At 49.3% G+C, this 22,383-nt stretch overlaps 1 protein-coding gene across 3 annotated transcripts in view; it reads left to right on the forward strand.

Annotated features, from left to right (window-relative positions):
* P3H2 (prolyl 3-hydroxylase 2) overlaps positions 1-22,383 on the forward strand; it is a 460,038-nt gene that overhangs the window by 270,842 nt on the left and 166,813 nt on the right. For all 3 annotated transcript variants that reach the window (XM_069617454.1, XM_069617455.1, XM_069617456.1), the window contains exon 2: positions 18,458-18,610. In XM_069617454.1, the coding sequence (XP_069473555.1) occupies positions 18,458-18,610 (153 nt within the window). The remainder of the gene's footprint in view (positions 1-18,457; positions 18,611-22,383) is intronic.

Here is a 22,383-nt window from a genome sequence, read left to right on the forward strand (position 1 = left end):
TTGGAGTTTGTTCTGGTGGTTCTCGGTTCGGAGGGTGGGTTGCGTGTTTTGATTGGACGGTCTGCTTTGTATGATTTGGTGGATGTCGCTGATCTTTGTTTCTGAAGTGGTCTGCAAGGTTGTTGCAAAGTTTCAGTGAGCGTATCGTTGTGGTGTTGCAGGCCGGGGGGTTTCTCATTTCGGTTATGATGTTTATTTTTGGGTGTTTGCAGCTTTGGTGATTCGCTGTCGTAGCATTTATTTTTTGTTTTGTGGATTTCCTTTTTGTATGGATTTGTCATTGGAATTGTGTTTTTTTTTCCTGGTCATATTTTTTTCTCCATTCCAATTCAAGTTTCTAGTTTTTCTTTTTCATGGCGCTGAGTAATGGGGTAAACCATTTTGCCACTGTTCTCTTGCGCAATGTGGTGAAAGGTTTTTCCTTGGAGATATTGTCAATTGTTACGGTGATCCATTTATGAAGTAGTTCTGTTTTTCTGTCGGTCAGTTTCGTTCAGGTCCGTGGTTGGTGGTTTGTTTAATTCTAGCTGTTCTACTAGGTTGCTGCTTTTTATGGTCCTCTAGTTTCTTTTCATGATTGTCGGCAGTTTGTCAGGTTAGCCTGATCAGGAATGGGATGATGAGCTGGTCGCTGGGGTGGATTTGTATTGGTGGCGTTGTGGTGATGAGGTTTCTGTTGGCGAAGATTGCGTTCATTGTATGTCCCGCCATGTGTGTTGCTCCTTTGACTAACTGATGTAGTTTCATTGTCTTCAGTTGTTTGGCTAGTTATTTTTGTGAGTTTGTGGTTTCAACTTCAAACCAGATTTTGAAGTCCCAGAGGATTATCAGGTGTTCCTGCTCGATGGATAGGTTGGTAATGGCTTCTGTAAAGGTGTCCACGAAGATCGCATAGTATGTTAGTGGTCTGAAAACCTGGACAAACTGGAGGTTTGTTTTGGGGTTTGTATCACATGTCGCTATGCAACCCTCTTCAGGGCGGGGCTTGGCTATTCCAGTGCTTTAAAGGGGCCAGTCCTACCCAGCCCTCAGTACATGCACTTCTTATTTTTGAGCATTTGAGTATGTGCACTTCTCAACGCCTGAAAGAGTACCGGTACTCAACTATGGGCCGGGGTGAAAATGAAAGCTTTTCATTTCACGTTAGTGCATCTTAAAGGACTAGCCTTTGCTGCGGAGAGCAGCACCCTCTCCCTCCTCCTCTCACCACCATGGCAGTGCCCATAAGGGCTTCTTCAGGGCCCATCCTGCAGAACATAAGGAGAGACACACATGCATGTCCTGTGCTCTCAGCGCACCAGGCGTGGAACACTGTTTCGCTAAGTGGGCTTCACCTGCACCATTGGTGTCCTTTGATGGAGCAGGGATTGATATGGAAAGCCTGGGAAATTACCTTTTTAAAGATGTTTCTTTGTTATTAGAAGTGACTATTATAATATATAAATGTTTAGTAATTGAAGTTTTGGTGGAACGTTTTGAGACGCAAAAGAGAAAGTTTCATTTAATATAGATATTCAAACTTTCCTAACACAATGCCGAATAACAAACTGGAGGTTTGTGTGAAAGGATCCCAGATTCACTGCTTTACCAAAGTGTGTGCTCCTTGGCACATCATTTAATCTCACTCACTCTCCAGCCAATCAGCTGAGCGGAGATGTTCCCGCCCCACCTCAGAGTGGGGGGAAAAAAGACTTTGTTTTGAGCTTTGTTTATGCAGAAACCACGCAAAACCTCCTGCTGATTTGTGGAGATGTGTTCCATGCCTTTACGTCAGTCGCAGGGGGTTCCCCGGAGACCTGCCCCTGAACGCGAAGGAATCCGGGCTTAAGTTTGTCCCGTGTGCATTTCTAAATAAATGCCATGTGTAAATCACGCAGCATTACCAGCACAGCTGACATCGTGGAACCATTACAAAGACTGTGAAATCACGAACAACTAAGCCCAGCAACCGTTTCAGAGCTGCTCTTGGGGAGGAAACAAAACTGGGAGCAATTTGGCAGGAAGTGGCAAGTGTTGGTCTCTAGGCGCAGCCGCTGGTCTGCAGTGAAGAAAGACTACAGTGGAAGGAAGTGGCAAGTGCTGGTCTCTAGGCGCAGCCGCTGATCTGCAGTGAAGAAAGACTACAGTGGAAGGAAGTGGCAAATGCTTGTCTGTAGGTGCAGCCGCTGATCTGCAGTGAAGAAAGACTACAGTGGAAGGAAGTGGCAAGTGTTGGTCACTAGGCGCAGCCGCTGATCTGCAGTGAAGAAAGACTACAGTGGAAGGAAGTGGCAAGTGCTGGTCTCTAGGCGCAGCCGCTGATCTGCAGTGAAGAAAGACTACAGTGGAAGGAAGTGGCAAGTGGTGGTCTCTAGGCGCAGCCGCTGATCTGCAGTGAAGAAAGACTACAGTGGAAGGAAGTGGCAAGTGCTGGTCACTAGGCGCAGCCGCTGATCTGCAGTGAAGAAAGACTACAGTGGAAGGAAGTGGCAAGTGCTGGTCTCTAGGCGCAGCCGCTGATCTGCAGCAAAGGAAGACTACAGCCGAAGGAAGTGGCACGTGCTGGTCAGTAGACGCAGCCGCTGATCTGCAGCAAAGGAAGACTACAGCCGAAGGAAGTGGCACGTGCTGGTCTGTAGACGCAGCCGCTGATCTGCAGCAAAGGAAGACTACAGCGGAAGGAAGTGGCAAGTGCTGGTCTCTAGGCGCAGCCGCTGATCTGCAGTGAAGAAAGACTACAGTGGAAGGAAGTGGCACGTGCTGGTCTGTAGACGCAGCCGCTGATCTCACAGAAAACGACGTCACACGGATTGAAACAAGTCGCTGATGCTTGAGGGGGGGTCATGGGAAGATACATTACAAGAAGTTGCCAAGAGACATACGGTGTCCCTTGTGAACTCCATCACTTCCACGGACCGAGCGAACAAATGATTTGCCCAGGATCACGCTCTTCAGTCAAGTGGCAAAGCCATGTTTTAAGACCAGCCTGCAATTTGAGCACTTAAGCATATATGGTCTCAGGCCTTGTTAGTAGAAATACATGTGATTTGACTTTAAATAATACCTGTTTTATGGAAGTAATTTGTAAAATCCACAATTTATAATAAACCACTCTGACAAATATTTTAGAAATACGTTAAGCAAAAACAGTTTGATTGGAGCTTTATTTTCACCGCTTAGATGCATACAAAACTATTCTGTGATAAGGTCAGCTGGTTGTAGTCATTGTTTGATACTGCTATGCTGCATATATGATGTGCGGAACATTTTTACTTCCACTAAAAAGCAAACACTTTTTGGTATGTCAAATAAGCACACTTGCGAACAAGGCACACAGGTCAACGAGGGTTTTTTGTTGTGTGACATTTGTTTTGAAGGCAGGCACATATGTGAGTACTGCATCGACACTTTGTGTGGGCATTCGTAAGAAAACTGCACCCTTTGCAGACAGCTCTGATCACTCAAAGGTTAAATCTTATTAGTATCCTGTTGGAACATTGTTTTCTCCAATTAACACCAGCTTTCCTGTTAAATGTCTGGCCCACAGCAAAGAAAGTGCAAAGTATTTAAGTATTTGTGAGGTCCCGTTGGGACATGCAGGGCTGAGTCTGCTGGACTACAGGAGAGATAGTGAACAGGAGTTGTGTCCGGGTCCTAATAGGAGGTGGAGCGTCAACGGGACGTCTCTCAGGGGCTGGGAGTGGTGAAAGGGGGCAAAGGGACAGGCAGTGGGAAGCCGTCCCTCCAGACTACCATCGTGAGTTCATTTCGTATTCAGGCAGCAGTGCATGTTATGTTAAAGGTTCTTATGCCGCGCACTGTTGCCACCTGTGTCGTCTCTTGGCGCGCTGGTGGATCTGTAGGGTGGTTAGTAGGATTGAGCGGGAAAAGAGCAAGAGAGCTGTGATGTGCTGTTGGCAACTTCAGTTTGGATGCACCGGTCACTGAACGCAGGTGTGACTTTCGGTTGCTGGCCGCCATGTGGTGTTGGGCGCGATTATGTGTGGTTTGTTTCGCCGTGGTGTAACAGGTGCCTGGAGGGTCCCCATTAAACACAAGGTTCTGGGCTACCAGACATGCTGCCCATGCCTAGCGCCCATAGTGAGGCAATCGCCAGCAACATGCTTGGAGCAGGAATAGATTTCCAACCATGAAAAAATGAGGGCGACAACATGGCTGCCAGGGGAATGGAATGCGGTCTCCTTCACAAGTGAATTGTCCCCTTTCTATGCCCTTTATATGTGAAAGTCAGGCCTGGAAGCGCCGGAGTCAGGGGCAGGAGGAAGTACCATCGAATCGGGCAGAGACCCCAGATTTGGTAGGGACTGTGGGGGACACCAGCGGCTATTGCTTGCATGAACAGCAAACTGATCGCCCAAGATTAGCCTCCTCCTAGGTGAAAATCATAATGTAGTACTTTTTGCAACCAAGTGCTCGAGTACAACTTGGGGGTCTCGTTTTTCAGTATATTTTGGGGAAATGGTTCGTTTTAAAGCATAATGATGTGGTGACATTTGTCGAAACGACCATCAGCACAGTGCATTAACCTTTCATTCTGACCCACTGGGGCAAAGGGGCGCCAGAGGGCTTCACCAAGATGGCCGCAATATCCTCAAGTGCAGGGCAGATCTTTCAGATAAACGGGTGCAACTCTCCTTAGTGGCATAAACTCCCCCCACTGAAGCCTACTTTGGCATGTATAAGCTGTGACCCCTTGAGGGGCTGACCTAGCATTTTGCCACCCCGCTGCCCATGGGTATCCCAAGGCCTGCTGAGCACATGCTGAACAAAAGAGTAGGGCAGATCCATGGAGCCTTTTTAGTTAACCAGACAGGCCATGGCAGGGGGGAACTTGGTCCTCCCCCTTCCTGGAGAAGACATAGTGTATTCCTGTCTCACATTCCAATTAAATATGTCAGAGCGGACTGTGCCTTTAGGCTGTGTCCACGCAGAGTACACAGGTCTATGCATTTGTCGTGGTGTGAGCATAGGAAAATGTGTGTGGATTAGCCCCACACATTTTCCTGAGCTTGGTCTACCATCATTCCAATCAATAAAAAATGTCAAAAAAGCCCAGACGAGTGCACACCCACCGCGTGGATGGTCGAATTCCCCCACACCCGCTATGACCTACCAGACCTTTACTTCAGGTTTTGCCCCCTTTCTCAGTGGGTCAAGGTACCTGTAAGCGGGTACTGGAAGTAGGCTCGGTGTAAAGGGTCCGGTAGAGTTATGCTGGCGAGCAGGGTTTCTGCAAAACTACTCTATGAACAGCCAACAAGTCTCAAGAGCTGTGCAAATTAGTGACTGCCCAGAGCTCGAAAAAACGTGCAGCACGCATTGACAAAGCCAATAGGTCTGACTTGTGTCTAAGGTGAAGAGAAGTGATATGTTGAGACAGTGGAGATGGTGTTTTATTTGGATCTGTGGGGAGGGAGAGCCAGTGAATGACACACAGTGTAGGAGAGATACTGTCAAATTTGTAGACCCCTGCAATGAGGCAGGCTGCAGCGTGGTTGGCAGCCAGGAGGGGGGCCAGGTGAGCAGCTGAAAGATTCCCGTTAATGTGTGAAATCACAAAGGCTTGGACCACTGTGCGGAAGTCATGCAGGGGGATAAAGGTTTGATTTTGTGGAGTGTGTGGATCTGTAGCCACGTGGTTTGTGCCTTTTTGGCTAAGTGCTTTTGGAAGCAAAGGCTACGGTGGACGATGTAGCCCTGGGATTTGGCTGAGGGGTGAATCCTTCCAGGCACATGTCATCCAGCAATGAGTTCTTGTTTGTTGATCGGGGGTGATGAAGACGAGTTTGGTCTTGGTGGCGGTCAGCTTCACGTTTGGCATCTGTCTGCCAGGCATTCGTAGAGAATAGCATTGTGGGGGGGTGAGGGGGGGTGTGCACTAACTTGAAGCTACAGCTGAGTGCCGTCAGCGCACTGATGGATGGCTATGTTGGGGTCATTTTAAGTTCCCAAGGGCTCCATGTGTAGATTGAAGATGATTGGGGAGAGGATGAAACCTTGGGGGGGTGGGGGGGGACTTCTCACCTGTCTGGGAGTTGTTTGGATCTAAATGAGCCCATCGGTGTGGCCTGGTGTTTGCCGGATAGGTAGGATGTAAACCATTTTAGGACGGTTTCAGAGCAGCTCATCCTGATGGCGAGGGGGGGGGGGGAGAGGAGAGGGAGAGAGAGATTGATTACGTGGTCGATTTCCCCACCAACATCCCCCTCGTCTTGTCACTCTTGCACTGCAACAATTGTCATCAGGCACAGTAATGTTACTGCTAGTTCTATCTCCCCTCTCCCCCCCCCTCCCTTATTGTTCTATGCACTTGTACTATTTGGTATGATTTGAAAGAACATTTTTCACATTCTGTATTGTTTCAAGGACTTGTAAGAATTTACGTGTGTTTCTCCCATGTCCCCTCCGTCCTGTAAGCGCTTTGAAACACATTGTGTATAGGCGCTATACACATAAACAATCTCTCAACTGTGTCGAAGCTAGTTGAGAGGTCTAAGAGGGCCAGGAGGCATGAGTTCCCGGGTTCCGTGATTCGCAGCGCATCGCCCACCTCTTGGATAGTTGCAGTTTCCGTGCTGCCTACTGGTAATTGCAGAGGGGACCAACCTGGTCAATGTTGGCAAGTAGTTGGGTCCCAACTAATTTCTCAATGAGCTTCCCATTGACCGTAGTGAGTCTGTAGTTGACTGGGTCCTCTGGGTCAAGCGAGGGTCTTTTGAGAAGGGGCCATATGAGGCCTGTCCTCAATGTGTCTGAAGCGGCAAATTCACTGAGGGAGATGTTCGCAATATCGAGGAGTGTGTTGAGCGAAGCGCCAGTTGTTGGTTAACGGGTGGGGCCCTAGAGGAGGTTGTCCATGTAGGCTGTAGGTTCAAGGGAAGGAGTGTGCCTAACGCATCCTTAGGAGAGAGAATGGTGAAGAAAGTCCTGGGGGGCAGTTTTGAGGGGGTGGGGGGTGATAGTCGTGCTCCATATGGTTTTGAGGCATCAATGAGATCTCTGATGGTGTCCGTTTTGTTCATGAAAAAGCTGCTGATTGTTTTGCATTTCTCTTGTGAGGAAGGGAGACCGTTTTCGGATGTGTTTGTATTTGGTGAAGTGCTTGCCTTCCTGTTGTATACAAAGTGCATAGGGTGATGTTCTGTAAACTTTACATTAAAAAAATATATTGAAAAAATGAAGAAAACTGCCCACCCATAACAGTCAATGAGAATTCAGAGGGTCGAGTCTGCGTTCTGCCAGCTCTGTGGTGGCATACTGCTGTGTCAAAAGCAAACCAGTCCACATTCAAAAATGAAGTGCACAACTCGATTTTGGTTGGGAGCACCATTCACACTGCACCACAAAATATGGCAGAAATTGATGCATGTTTCTGAAGCTCAAGGCTTTAAGTGGGCTGGGGCTAGCCAGGACAGAGCTTCAGCAGTCTCTAAAAATTGCTCATTTGCCAGATCACTGCGGGGGCTCCCTCATTCCCCAAAAAAGCACCAGCCAAGATTTTTTTCTGACCACGCACTAGATTGAATGATTAAGAAACTGGGTACACACAACGCGCATAACATGAAGCCAATGTCACTGAGCAGGATAGCCAATGCCTCGCTCCCAAAGGCAATCAGTCTCAAAGAGTATATATATGACGTGTGATTGGCAGACATATTATTATTAGGCTGTTATCATACATTGACTGAGCAGCAGCATGGCCAGTGTGGAGTATGTGCTCAAACGGGCTGCTAGCTTGAGTCTCTGTTACAGACATAGTTCTGAAACATAAAGGTTATTGGTCGTTCTTATGTTCCCAAAATCCTCTTTGATTTATGCAAAGCAGCCATGAGATGTTTGTGCTATGTGTCCCGCTCCCCTTTCTCATATGGGCAGATGTACGAGGGCTCGTGGGGGGCCTATGTCCAAATTCTATTTGGGCTGCTCCAATACCAACCAACCCCTCTCCCCCACCCCAGACCATCTGAATCAGCTGTAGGGTGCATAGAACATAAGGGGGGTGATTCCTGATGCAAACTCCAGTGGGGGATTCGCCCCCACCTTCAACTTGATTATTCCGCAAGCAGATTCCTTGCCCCACACCAAAGCGGGTAAGGTGGGGTACAGCATATCAGTGAAGAGAAAACACCTTTTAAATGGACATGTCATTGGGCAGCAAAAGCACATTTAAAGTGTCACAACCTTTAGTTTGAAAAGACTGTTGCCTTCCTAGGGAACATATATGCATACTTTCAGCACGCAACTTGCAGCTTTATGCTGTGGAAAAATCTTGGATAAAGGAAAGCAGCAAGGGGGTTAACAGCTGCAGATTATCACCAAACCGGAAGTTTACAGACTCAAGTCAGGTCCTCGGTGCACAGAAGTCGCCTTGCGCATTGCAGGGCGGCGCAGTCGCGCAAACCTCAAGCGCAAGTTTGATGCCTTTGTTTGCAGATATTCCACTACTATGGCACCTGGTGAACCCCCTTTTGTCTTGCGATTGTGATAGTTAATTCGGCTATTCATTCGCAGTCAAAGTTGTGTTGTTGCAAAAACTATAAATATTGGCGTAAAGGTTCTATTGGGGACTGGTATGCTGCTGATCCTGTTTTTTTTTTCTCCATGGGCCCGTGGTCCGCGGAGAACATGCGCTATACACTTCTAGGCACGCGGATTTCAGTCCAGTGTAGTCGGTAACTGGCACCCACTCGGCGACCATAAATATGTGTCTTTTCATTTCCTTCCCTGCTTTATGAAGCAAAACTCCACAGAAATGTTGCTATAGAAAGCCCCGGGTCGTGCTAGCCCCATGCCCGGCTAGCCCCAGGCCCGGCTAGCCCCAGGCCCGGCTAGCCCCAGGCCCTGCTAGCCCCAGGCCCTGCTAGCCCCAGGCCCTGCTAGCCCCAGGTCCGGCTGGCCCCAGGCCCGGCTGGCCCCAGGCCCGGCTAGCCCCAGGCCCGGCTAGCCCCAGGTCGTGCTAGCCCCAGGTCGTGCTAGCCCCAGGTCGTGCTAGCCCCAGGCCCGGCTAGCCCCAGGCCCGGCTAGCCCCAGGCCCGGCTGCACAGGGGTGGCTGCACAGGGGTGGCTCGTGAAATCCTGCAACATTAAAGCCCTGGGCGGAAAAATAAAATCCTGGGTGTAAAGGTAGGTTTATAATTCTGCGGTTAGTGCATGTTTCCTGTCAGTCGGCCGAAGGCTGTCCTACCATGAGCAGCTTTCGGAAAGTCCAGGGGCATTTGGGGAGTGAATGCGGTGTGAAGGCCTGTCCTTATAAAGCACGTCTGTGAATCAGGCCCAGAGCTGGAGGCGGGCGTGACACCCTCCTGTGGCGCCTGTTTCCACGAGGTTGGGTATTTATAAAGCACTTCGTGCTGGGTTCCACGGTCTTCTAGGCACTCTAGAAATTAGGGTGATCATTGTTTAGCCACCTCTGAAGGATGAGTGGGTGAATGAGTCGCCCTGTTGGGTTTCGAACCTGTGGCCGCAGGTAACGCACATCTCGAAAGCAAGTACTTAACTGGGGTAACTCGGTACTTGCGTGTGGGGGGTCTCCTTCACTCCGGCTTCCCAAATTGTAAAAGTGAGGTTCGCTCTTCCCTCAGTGTGTACGGGATTTCTGGGGTTCCTCGATGTGAAGGAAATATCGTCCAACTAACATTCACCCAAAATAATCGTGCGGCGTGCCCTCTAGAAAACCCTTGCAGTATAAGCCGCGCTGTATCATTTGGCAGACGGCTCAGTGGGTTGGCACCGTGTTGGCGTGCAATATGCCCTCTTCCCCTGCTGGATGAGTCTGGGAGGGATGGGAAGGTGGGCGAGCCCCACCCAGCCCCATCTGTCTAGCTCTTGACCACCCAAGCAGTTCAGAGCCAGGGGCAGGGAGGCCATTTCCAGCCATTCTTGAGTGTGCTGCCCACCACCGCCCCGGGCTCAGCAGGTGCCCGTTTAATGGGTTTGGCAGGCGCAGCTGTAGGTCTCCCCCACGTCGTGGGCCCGGGGGTGCGTAGAATCTTTCATCACCCATAGGTCCAACCACTGTGCCCCCCACGCCGAGAATTGCTCCGAGCCCGCCCTTTAAACATGTTAGCGGTCCGTGGCAGCGTCCCCTAACAAAACAACAGGTACCAATACACTTTTTGCCACAAAATGTAGAGGAGGCGGCGTTTGAGGCAATATGGTATGGGGGTGGGGGGGTGGTGGAAGGTTGTGAGATGGCGTCAGGGAGTGCTTTGAATTTGCAGCCAAATAATCAGTGGAAAAATACTGCAGTGAAATTCTGTGGTAAAAACTCATTAGACCATGTTACACCGTACAAGATGTGGTACTAAAGTTACCCTCAGATTTTAAGCATCGGTCGTTGTGTTTCGCTGTTCTCGCTGTTCATTCCTGTTAAGCACTTCCTTATTCTCTCATAATGTCGGTACATTAATGTCGTGAATGTCTTTGTATGCAGGGCAGGGGACAGTCTCTCTCGCTCTCTCTCTCCCTCCCTGTCTCTCTTTCTCTTTCTCTTCTCTCTCTCTCTCCCTTTCTCGTCTCTCTCTCTCTTCTCTCTCTCTCTCTCACTCTCACTCTCACTCTCTCTCTCTTTCTCTTCTCTCGCTCTCTCTCGCTCCCTTTTTCTTCTCTCTCTCTCCCTTTCTCGTCTCTCTCTCTTCTCTCTCTCTCTTTCTCTCTTCTCTCTCTCTCTCTCCCTTTCCCTTTCTCTTCTCTCTCTCTCTCCCCCTCCCTGTCTCACTTTCTTTCTCTCTCTCTCTCTCTCTCTCTCTCTCTCTCTCTCTCCCTCCCTTTCTCGTCTCTCTCGTCTCTCTCTCTCTCTCTTCCTTTCCCTTTCTCTTCTCTCTCTCCTTCTCTCTCTCTCTCTCTCTCTCTCTTTCTCCTCTCTCTCTTTCTCCTCTCTCTCTCTCCCCTTCTCTCTTTATTTCTCTCACCCCCCCTCCTGCTGGCAGATGCTGGTATCCCCAAGCTTCTCACTTCAGCTGAGCCGTCCATTCTCTATTTCCAGCTTGTGGTCACTCAGTCTGTATGTTCATCTTATCTTCCGAGAAGGTATGGAAGGCCATACATTAGATATTGATGTAATGCATGTGTTTTTTTTTTTTTTTAAGTCTAAATTCTCTCACGTGTGCAAATTTGGGAAGATAAGAACGTTTGGCTTTTGGGCCATAGTTGCCGGAAGCGCAAACCCAACCCGCAGGGCTTTCTTTGTGAGTGTCCTGAACTGCACAGGCGGAGTATATCGTGTACCAGCTGTCTGCAGAGGGGGACTGGGGACCAGAACTGGCCCACAAGCCCAACCCCTCGCCCCAAGCCCCAAACAAAATGTGGAACAATGGTTAAGTTTCGGGAATAACATGTTGGACGCTTTGTAGCAAGGTATTTACCCCATACATCTTAGCAGAGGTGTGTGTCACCGAGTCCCGCTGGGAAATCGCCCGAGTTCCCTGTAGGCCAGTCCAGCACTGGCCAGTCCAGCACTGGCCGTCTGCCAAACCACTGCACCCGATCAGGGCGACGTCTATAGGAGGCAACGGGGGCGTCGGGCAGTGTGAGGGCACTGCCTTGCCTCTGGAAGTGATGTTTTAAACACACTCCAGTCCATGGCTGGTAACTGTACGGCTGTGTGTGCTTTTTGTGACCGTGCAAACGTTCAGGCTGTGTTCTGGCCGGGAGGGCCGCCGGCCTGGTGGTCCTGTGCGATGTTTCCATTTTAATTGAAAAATAATGCGTTGCCATGAAAAGCCGCCTTGTGTGTTTTGTTGGCGTGTGCCAACCACTCGACTCACCTCATCGCCACAGGCCAATGTGCCAGCTGGCAACACCCGGCCAACACCCAGTATGAGGAACACCGCCGTAGGGGTGGGTTCTGCGGCCCACACCTTCTGTGTGGGTGTCGGGGTGCGTGTCCCAAAGGTGCACCTAGACATGTGACAGGCGCAGGCCCTGAGTGCGTAGACCCCTCCACAGCAGTGTGTGGCAGCGTTCCGGCCTCGTACCTGTGAATTGTCTTTTGGGGAGACCCCAAGCAGGCCACCCCCTCCGCCGGAACACGCACTGCAGGGATCTCACTGGCTGGCCCCACGTGACCACGGGGATCTGTCTGAACACGGGCAGACCCGCCATGGCCTCATCATTCCCCAGGCTGGGAAAATAGGCGCGTCGAATACCGGCACCCAGAGCCAAGGCGCTATGAAGGGAGGGATGGCTAGGACACCCCCGCTCCTGGCCAAGCCGCACCCATTGAACCGAGTCTGCAGGCGAGGGGCCTGCACTGAAGGCGAGGCAGCTCACAGGATCCTGGGCCATTAAGAACAGCCGAATGGGCAGCTCAGATGGTTTAGCGCCGAGTGCAGAGATATGTAGGTGTAGAGTGCCGGCCAATGTTTGGAGCCTCGGCCTTTGAGGTAAATAACTCATACCAGCGCCAACAACGGGCCCCGCTTTGGTAGGCCCTAAATAAAAGAATTTAATTCTTATACACAGACTGCTTGAAGGGTTGGGAAAGCAGACGGCAACCGTTTCCGGCTTATGAAATGCAATTGCTGGAGGTGTGGGCACACCCACTGCTGCAAAGTCCATCTTATGTGGCCAGTGCCAAGCTGGGCCGAACTTAGGCTCCTCTTTTCACGCCAATGCAATGGACATGTGGACGCGGCCTCAACAGGAACTGGCCTCGGTTTCCTAAACTGCTTCTTTTCAAATAAAAAAGAGGACAGCCAATGGGGACGATGGATGTGCGTCTCGCTGGCCACAGCCAAACTGCCTCCACACAGGAGGTTGCCTAATGTATGGGAGAACTCGTGTGGCAGAACTCCTGGCTGAGGATACCACATGACCCTGCGTCGCCAGATACCCGTATTCCAGTCCTGGCTTTTGGTGTCATCCATTTTATTCAAAGGAAGTGACTCAAGACTACAACTCCCAGAATGCAATGGATAGATAACTGAAAGCCGAGGACTGGAACATTGTGGCTCCGGTCACATGGAGTCATCTGATGACCTTTCTCCTAAAATGGACGACCCTCGCCAGGACCAGGCTATGAAAGCGGCACACACGTGGGAGGCATGTCTCACCGTTAAGCAAAGCAGACTCGTCCCCTTTGCCCCCACCCTGCAGCACACTAAGCCAAGACTATAGTAATGTTCTGCACATGGCGCCTTTGGCACACATGGGTGCCCAAGCTCAACACTCATGCCCCATTACATCTGAGGGATGGCAGTCTAGCTCTGTCCTTTTCTTTATTTTCTGTGACTTGTACTCCCGGGTTTCTCTATTATAGTGCAAAGAAAAACAGGCCTGGACTCTCCTGAATGGAATGGGGTATGTTGGCATGAATTGCAAGAGTGCTAGGGCGGGCACCACTACTTCCGTTAGTAACCTTTAAGATTTAAAGTGTGGAGCACTACAGAGAAAATGTCTCTGGTCCAAGGACCCTTAGAAATGTATTATACATACCCAGAGAGTCTCCCGAGTACTGCGCGTGCTCGCCAAATAGGTCAAAATGACCTTTCTTTTTAAACATGCATCAAGTGTTTAGCATCTCATTAAAGCTCGGACTGCTTATATCTGAAAAGGCCCAGGGCCAAACCAAAAACGCTAAATGCTGGTGTGGGACCGTTTTTTTGGTCAAAGTGGGCCACTATGTTGGCCAAAATGTGCGAGTTTGATGAGTTACTTCACTCTGCGTCTAATAGTCTTGGCCAGTGTTGCTGGACAAATATTCTTTAAACTGTACAATTTGCATCACATTTTATCAAAATTCTCCCCCTTGGTTCCTACTCAAACAGTGTCACAAAAGGAATGAGTAGTCATTTGCAACTGTGAGCCACTTTTTTGTTGGTGCCCGAGACAGTTGTATGCCCCAGTCCTGTTGCATGTCTTTCCATCGAATTTTTTTTCATCAAAGCTAAGTGTACCAATTCATTTTTTCCAATGAAAAAATGTGCATCGGATGCATTTTTTTCCCTTTTTTTGGGAGGTCCCCCCAACCTCCTGTTTTTACCCATCAGAAAAACACACCGCAAACAAAATTAAGCCTTTTACCCCACAAAAATATGCAAAAATATGCATTCGATGCAAATTTTTTCATTGGAAAAAATTCGATGGAAAAACCCTCAATTGAAAATTTTTCCATGGAAAATCTGCACGCCCCCACGTCCGACCCTGATCTCATTTACATAGATAAATCAAGAGTTGAATAACTACATTAACAATGTTGATGATTCAAAGGTTTAAATGCATTTAAACCTAAAAAGCGAGGCGACAGATGTTCATGGAGCCGCAGCATTTCAGATAAAGTCCATTATCAGGGCCGACTCTGTGTCAAGTTTCACTGGGGAGGGGGTGCAAATAAAGGATCCCCAAAGCCTAGCACTATGGCCAAGACCCCGACTGCTCGATTCATGGAAATGCGCGCAGAAATCCAGCAAGGGGCGCGTGCTGAGAAGGGCACAGCTTGAGCCTGCATGCACAATAAAAAATGTGTGCCCAGCGTATTCATGGAATTGTTCGTGCAAAGTAACGGTGTTCGCAAATCGTGGCCGGAACGCCTCTGACATGCCCACACACAAAGCATAAACTGCCAGATCAGCCACCTTTGCGTGCTCCAATGGGCACGAATGTATGCACCCTTCAGACAGTATGTGGGGTCCCCCGCAAGCAGACCTGGATCTTGGGGACCACGCGCAGGGTCCCCCCTAACTGTTCCCGGCACCCTGATAACCTGCATATGAATATCGTAACTCTGTCTAAACTCTAAAAACCCCTGTAAACCATTCCTGCACCCCGCTACACTGCTTACGCACACCCGTTGTTACATCAGAACGCCAGTTGCGTACATGCACCCCGAAATTCGACATGCAACCCCGCTTCTGTGCTGCAATTCCCACGCTCAAGTGTACTTACACCGTACGTCGGGTGGCAGCTCATGTGAAGGACTTGCGTGGCCATTTCCTGGCCCGATCGGTTGCGAGATTGAATCACTGTATACGTCTCGTGCCGCACAAATGTGGATGTTAGGAAAGATTCCATAATTGTATGTCATTTTCCCCCCATGTGTCAACCCCCAAACTTGTTTGCTGCTGTTTAGACGCCATTGACTGACTTTGCCAGAGAAGCACAGCCTTCAGCTGCAATCCTCTGGGCTTTCGCTCACTTTTATGGGGAAACTGACATGCCCTTGCAGACAGTGAGTACTGTGAGACTTTGTTCCCCTTAGTCCTTTTCTCATGTTGCAGCTTTTGTGCAACATGTAACAAGTGTGCAATGTATCTTACCATACAGCACACTTGGGTCTATAATCATTTCCCAAGGCCCTAGATACTCTCGCTGGACTTTTTAGGAACTGTGCAGATGTGTCATGGACAGAACTGGTGGCAGCTATCGTTTCACATTATTTTTAACCCTTTCCTGCCATGTTAACCGCATTAACCGCGTTTGTCATGAATAGGTGGCCTGACTCCAAAATGGCCATGCCACGAGGTCCTTTGTCCTGTCCTTTGGCCATCTTGCCCCTTCACCTTCCCCAGGTCGAGTCGACCCGGGCCAGTCCTTATTTGGTCATGCACTTTCCCGCGAATCCCAATGCTTTCACAGGCTTCTGCATGCTTTGTGTGTGTGCCTCCAGGATGTGGGCTGGGATGTCTAGTCCCAATACACATCCTGGGTGCCAGAGAGTCTGGAGTGTCCTGAATGCCTGAGACCACAGTGGTCTGTGATTGGTCCATGTATGGAGTGTGTGTTTGTGAGCAAATCTCCCATTGGGTCCTCTCCGTTTTGGCGCAAAGGGAACTTTGGATAAGAGAAGGCTGAAAACGCCAGTACCAGGTCGATCTCCTGAGTTCTCACTGAACAAAGGGTAGGATCCAAGAATCCTGCAACTACGAAGCTGAGTTGAGGAACCGCCGGTGACCCGCTGGAAGGTTTGGCACCCTGAGCCTGCTGTCGTCCCGTGGGACCCCTCTGCATCTGGTCGCCCTACAAGGTCTGCGAAGACGCTATGACCCATTGGAATAGTGGGACCAACTATTCTCGGCACCTTCACCAAAACCTGCAAGTAAGCCTTCTCGGAAGTGTCCCTGGGCCAACCAGTGGGCTGACCAGCTTATGCAGGACCTTTGCTCTGTCTCTACCGTCGTTACGAGGAGGCCCTGGAAACTTGGTATACTGCTAGCTCTGTGCCCCCGGCACCCTCACACTGAAATTCGTACACTTGGCATTCCCAGATCTGAAGTGAGACGAGTGCGCCCGGACCGGAGTATCCGTGGTTACCGTGTTGCCCTGCTGCGGCAACGTCCTTTGCAAGTCCGCTGCATTTGTGACCCTCTTGCCCCTGAAGCCTGCTGCAGTGCAATCCTCGCTGGATCGCAGGAACTAAAAGGTGCCGAGATGTCCTTTTGCCACCTTCGAACCTGCAACCGAATTGGACTAACCTGCCGAAGTTTGGGTCTCCTTGCCTCAGGGACCGGTGAGTAATCTTTACCCCAACTGGTGGCCCCTACCGCCAGAGCCCATCCTTACGCACAAGTGGCCCCTGGGGGCCCCTCTCTTGTCCACTGCTATTGCGAAGTAGCGACTCCATCCCGAACTCTCGAACTGCCTCTGCCTTCAAGTGGAGGTCCTTCTTGAATAGTGGCAACTTATTCTTCATCGCCTTATCCACCTTCCCACGCTGCTAGAGACCGCTGAAGAGACCCTGTTTTGCCCATTGGAACAACCGCGTGTGTTGGCATACATGTACTATTGAGCACAAGGCTCCCCTCTTCTTAGGGCTTGGACTGCCTCTTAGTTAGGTGACTAACTGATGTTGAATTGGGCCTAAAGATTAACTGCACTACCTGTTTCCTTCCCCTCTAGGTTGTCAACATCTTTCGTGCAGTCATCCCTTTAGAACACCCCTGGTCTTGTATATGTGTTGTATTGAGTGTAATGTATTGGTTTACTTAGACCATAGCAAAGAATCACAGTAACACTATGTCTATGTTACAAAGGCCTTGTAATAAATGTGTATATATTTTTAATATAACACCTGTCTGGAGTAATTTGTAAGTGTCCTTGCTCTGTGTGCTCATTGAGGTCCTTCAGTAACCCTCACCCCTCCTGAGATTTAGTCTTGACTGCCTGCCATAGCTACCCTGATTGGTCTGGCTTGTCCAGAGGTTACCCTGTTCCAAGAAACTAAGTTGGCCTTCTGAACCTCTGCCCCTCCTGGACAGAGTTCAGAAATCCTTCTTAACAGTGGACATGCAAGGGACTGCCTGCAGGCTGTCCCTCGGAACACCCCATTTTTGCAAGTTCTTCCCCTTTTTTGGTGTTCCGCCCTCTTCCCAGCCCTCTGCGCAAGCCACTCCCACGCTCTGCATGAAACCTTTTGTTGTGCAGCACCTTAATAATACTGTGTACTAGGCGCTACCTGCTAGGGTGTTAGTCCTGAGGCTTTGAGCCATTATCGATGGAAAATAATGGAAATACTCTCTGGACCCCCTGGACTGGTAATTGATGCCTGGTTCAACTAGGTGCAGGGAATATTACAGGACTTCCCCCCTCACCCCACAGTAACTATGTAATGCATGCCTGTAGCCCCTGCTGATGTGCAGCGCTTTGTAGCTTCCTGAAGCTAGGGACAGTCCCGGGGAATCGCCCTCCATCGCGGGATCCCGGGAATTATCTAATTTAATCCCGAAATCTGGCTGGTGCTACTCTTGCTGCGCAATGGGGGGGCGTGGATGCTTCATTCACGCCCCCATTTGCTCCCCTTCCCCTCCCCGGCCGCTCTCCTCCAATGAGAGCATTGTGCCTGTGAGCACACTCCCTCCCAGGGCTCGCAACAGGCCAGCGACATAAAAGTAGGACTACCATTGTATTTATGTTTACTTTAGTCCTACCTCTATGTCTATGGCGTGTGCCGTTTGTATCTGGTCACGCTACCTGAAGCTAGGTCTCAGCCCAATAAACAACCAACAAGAAATAATACATTTATGCGTCAATGTTTCCAGATGGAATGGTATAATCACAACTATATGCTGAACTGACTGACTGAATGAATGAATGAATGAATGAATGAATGGAGGCTGTCCGGCGAAGTTTAATTTGAACAAGTACTGTTAAGGGAGTCCGGATAATTCAAACAGTTTGCGCTGGATGAAAGGAGGGACCAATAAAATATGGCACATTCAGACCCTAAAGGGGGATGTGCCCTTTTCCAGTGGGTGAGCCCTGCAGCTTTTGCTCTGAGGCAGAAAGGGGTGGGGATGTGTGGTTGTGCGGCTCTGCAGCAGTTGCGCAACTGTATGCATGGGGCATCTCCCCAAAGAAGTGTTGGAGAAAAAGATCAGTCCATTTAGGACACTGACGTGCTGTTGGGCCGTGTCTGACATCACCTTTTAATGTTCATGTAATGTGTCCTGTAAGAATACTGTTTGCAACTTGACCCTGTTTTCACCTTTCATTGGTTCTCACCCATGTTTCACTTTATTTCCAGTTGAACCAGCTCGATAAGGCTGCCGAGGCTGCACACACCTTCTTCATGGCCAACCCGGAGCACCGGGAGATGGAGCAGAGCATTGCCGATTACAAGACCATGTCCACGGCGGAGGCCGGCCGCCTCATCGACAGAGAGCGCAGGCCCCACATGGTGAGTACACAAAGACAGCCACGGTGAGTAGAATCCATGTGCAGAAGCCTGTGCTGAGGGCCCACATAAGGCACAGGTCAGCTGGGCAGTGGCCCAGGGCACCAAGGCACATGGGGCACATTATGTTGCTAGCAACTCTCAGCGACGTCAGGTTAGTCTTATTAAATGCAGTGTAATGTTCCTCATCAACAGTAGCCCTGCTGTCCCCCGACAACCTGCAGGCTTCTGTCCTTTGCACTTGGTTTGAAGAAAGGTGGGGGCGGGGGCAGGGGGCACAAACAGCCCATAAGCATATGCCTTAGGGAAGACAACACATAGCTCTGAGTCCAGTGCACATTTGTTTTATTTTCAAATGCTTGTCCAGAGCACACCACACAATGTATTGTTAACCCCTTCCTATCCTTCCAAATTAGTTGTTAAAACCTTCTCCTCTTCACCCACCCTCTTCCCTTTGCCCTTTTTTGTTTAGTGTGGTTAGCCCTGCAGGGCGCACTTCAGACAAGCCTCAACGCTGTAGGGCCACTATCGGGGTGGTTGGGGCTGTGTAAAAGCTGGATCTAGGTGCTTGTATGAGGAAAAGGGGGAGCAAAAATAACAACACTCCAGGTTATGCACTCAAAAAACAGACCTCAAAGGAAAGAGTAGTAGTTACACAGACTGTGCCGCTGCGCGACACCACCCTAGGCAGTGAGGGACACACAGCCAGACAGAGCCCACGGAACTCAAGGTGATTGGAGTCTTTTTCTGGATTTATTGTGAATTTATAATGTGGAAGTTGTTTGGGGGATTCAAATCATCAATATTTGGAGGTTCACTAACTAGGGAAATTCCTCTGACCCCTAAACGACGAGGCTGTCTGTTCATCCATTTGAGAGAGGAGAAAATCAATATTCTCTCCTTCCAGAGCGCTCTGCTCGGCCCCCTTCAACTCTCTGCCGGTGAGCCGGTTTTCCAAACAGAGATATGGGGGTAGATTCCTATCCTTGGCAGGTGCCTCCGTCTGGAACAGCCTCCCTGCCTCTCTCCATCCTGAGCCAGAGCACCTTAGGTTCTGGAAACTCCTCAAGACCTTCCTCTTCTCCTCCTCTTTCTCTCTCCTTCTCCTCTGCTAACCTCCTTCTCTTCTCTCCTACGCCGCTCCTTCGTTCTCTTCCCCAGCCTGCTCTGTTCGCCAACTGGTTGCCAGGTGCACCTCCAGATCCTCACAGGTCCACGGCTCCCCACCAGTCCTGCACGTGCCTCCGGGCCACCGCACTCTGCCTTGAACTACTGCACATGGATTGCGTTCCATGAGAGTGGCAGCCACTCTGCACTTAACCCAGGCCCCTGCTGGACTGGGAGTGCTCGTCCCCCTTCCTGTCTGTGCACTTGCACGGTTTTGACAAAACAAGGCGGCAAGTAGTAAAGTTAACAGGGTATTGCCCTTACTTTTAACATGTGTAACACAAAAATTGGGCAACCGCCGGCTGTCTCGTAATTTATCTTATAGCCAGTTGGAATCCAAGTAATAAAACCTACGTGGTTAAGGACCGATGTTCAGACACCCAGAGAGCGTTTCACTTGCGGCTGACAGCAGGACGCAGACACGGACGTGCCTTCTCCGTTTTTTTAATTATCCTGGGGCTTGGATCACTGTGCCCCACAGACATGTGCAGACAAAGGACTGCCCATTCTTACGGCACACACACGGATTCTCTAGCTAAGGTTCCCTCCTAAACCGATCCAGCCTTATGTCACTAACGAGTAGCTGGTAATGTATATATACTTCCAACTGTCGTATTTGTATTCCCTCAATATCGTCAGTACACAATTTCTTTGAATGAACCAATAGATCGAATTTGAAGACTGTCCTGATGAAAGTGGCCTCACTCATACTTTTGCCACTGAAACCGGTCGACGGTGGTTGCTACACACAAGAGGCATAAGTTGGGCCTATCTTGACGTTTGAGCATACCTTTTAATCTAATTCCCACACCCCGCCAATTAACATTACTCATAGACGGAGAGTGGGACTTTAGTGTCTTCTTGTCGAATGTTATTCTCCAACATTGTTTGTTTTTGTGTCATTGTGCCTTTTTAAGATCTGAGTTCCCCAGGGACAAATAGACAGTCTGTAGGCTAATAAAGTATGTAGCACCCTACCAGAAGTCTAACCTTTTGATCACTGCCGCACTATTTTAAACAATAAAAATAGGTTTCTCTTCCAATACATGCATACACATAGTGGAAGAGAGTGGTAAAGGACCTGCAAAGCTGAAAGTATTACACATCTAGAAGTGGCTACTTTATCTCTTATCCTATCGCTAATAGATAAGCGGCACACCAGCGCAACCTAGCTGAGGCGTGAGATTTAGGCAGGGTTAGTTAGAAACTCGCTCTATCCTCTCTGTCCTCTGTCCCAGCCTTGTTGTGCACTTGCACAACCTTGAATGTACTAGGCCTAGCAGGCTTGTCTGTCCTGCCCTTCTCTGCCTCCCCTCCCCAGTAGTTTCTTTTTCTGTATGTCCTTTTCCCCTCTTACCCTTTCTTTTCTCTCCCCACTCTTTGTCGCGCACGTATACTAGTAGAAATGCCTCTGGCCTAGTGTGCTAGTTATTGTTGTAGATCATTCGGAATTTCAAGGCCTAAGAATGACGACCATATCCCCTTGTCCCCTTCCCGCCTTGAAGCGCTTTGAAGCACTTCACTTGTGTATAAGCGCTTTACAAATTAAACAATACAAATTACAATAACTAAACTGTTGTGCAAAGCTTCCATAAGAAGCCACGAGCAGCTATTTCTTTTTTGAAGGCCAAGTCCTCCTGCTGTGACGTCATGGCAGGGGATTATGAATTCATAATCAACTGCCGTGACATCACAGCAGGCTAGTAAGGCCCAATCCCTGACAGGTAATTGTATTTTTTGTTTGTTTTTTGTTGCTGAGGGCAGAGGAAACCCACCCTAGTTTAATTTGACATGGCTTCCTTGTGCTTCCCCTCTGCCATGGGTTTAGCGCAAGGGGTCGGAAAGAGACACAAGGTAGGTAGGCCCTACAAGATGGGGAGCTTTCAATTATGGGGTCCACTCACCCCGGATCTCCGTGTTGCATCATTGACAGCTCAAGTCTCACTCTCATTGTCTAGAAGAAGTCACCTGTATCCCCCACCCACCCCCCACACCGGAATGTATCCGCATAGTTGAAAGCTATGCATCTATAATTCCATATGCTTTTTATAGCACACCCCGTTCTGGAACCCTCCTGCTTTTAGGCGCTTTAAGAAAAGGTTTTAGTACAACCCATTGTAATAGTACTCAATTTACTGACCTCTGAATTGTTTAGGCCGAGCTGGGAAAGACCCTCTGTCACCTTGGGTTACACTTTAGGATAACATCGAAGTTACGGTGAATGCCTCCTATTCAAAGAAACTGGTTACAATGTGAATGTCTCCTATTAATGTGAATGCCTCCTATTCAAGTAAACTGGTTATAATGTGAATGTCTCCTATTAATGTGAATGCCTCCTATTCAAGTAAACTGGTTATAATGTGAATGCCTCCTATTCAAGTAAACTGGTTATAATGTGAATGCCTCCTATTCAAAGAAACTGGTTACAATGTGAATGCCTTCTATTCAAAGAAACTGGTTACAATGTGAATGCCTCCTATTCAAAGAAACTGGTTACAATGTGAATGCCTCCTATTCAAAGAAAATGGTTACAATGTGAATGCCTCCTATTCAAAGAAACTGGTTACAATGTGAATGCCTCCTATTCAAGTAAACTGGTTATAATGTGA

Source organism: Ambystoma mexicanum, chromosome 10, assembly GCF_040938575.1.
Source record: "Ambystoma mexicanum isolate Mex_15411 chromosome 10, UKY_AmexF1_1, whole genome shotgun sequence".
NCBI classification, from domain to species: Eukaryota; Metazoa; Chordata; class Amphibia; order Caudata; family Ambystomatidae; genus Ambystoma; species Ambystoma mexicanum.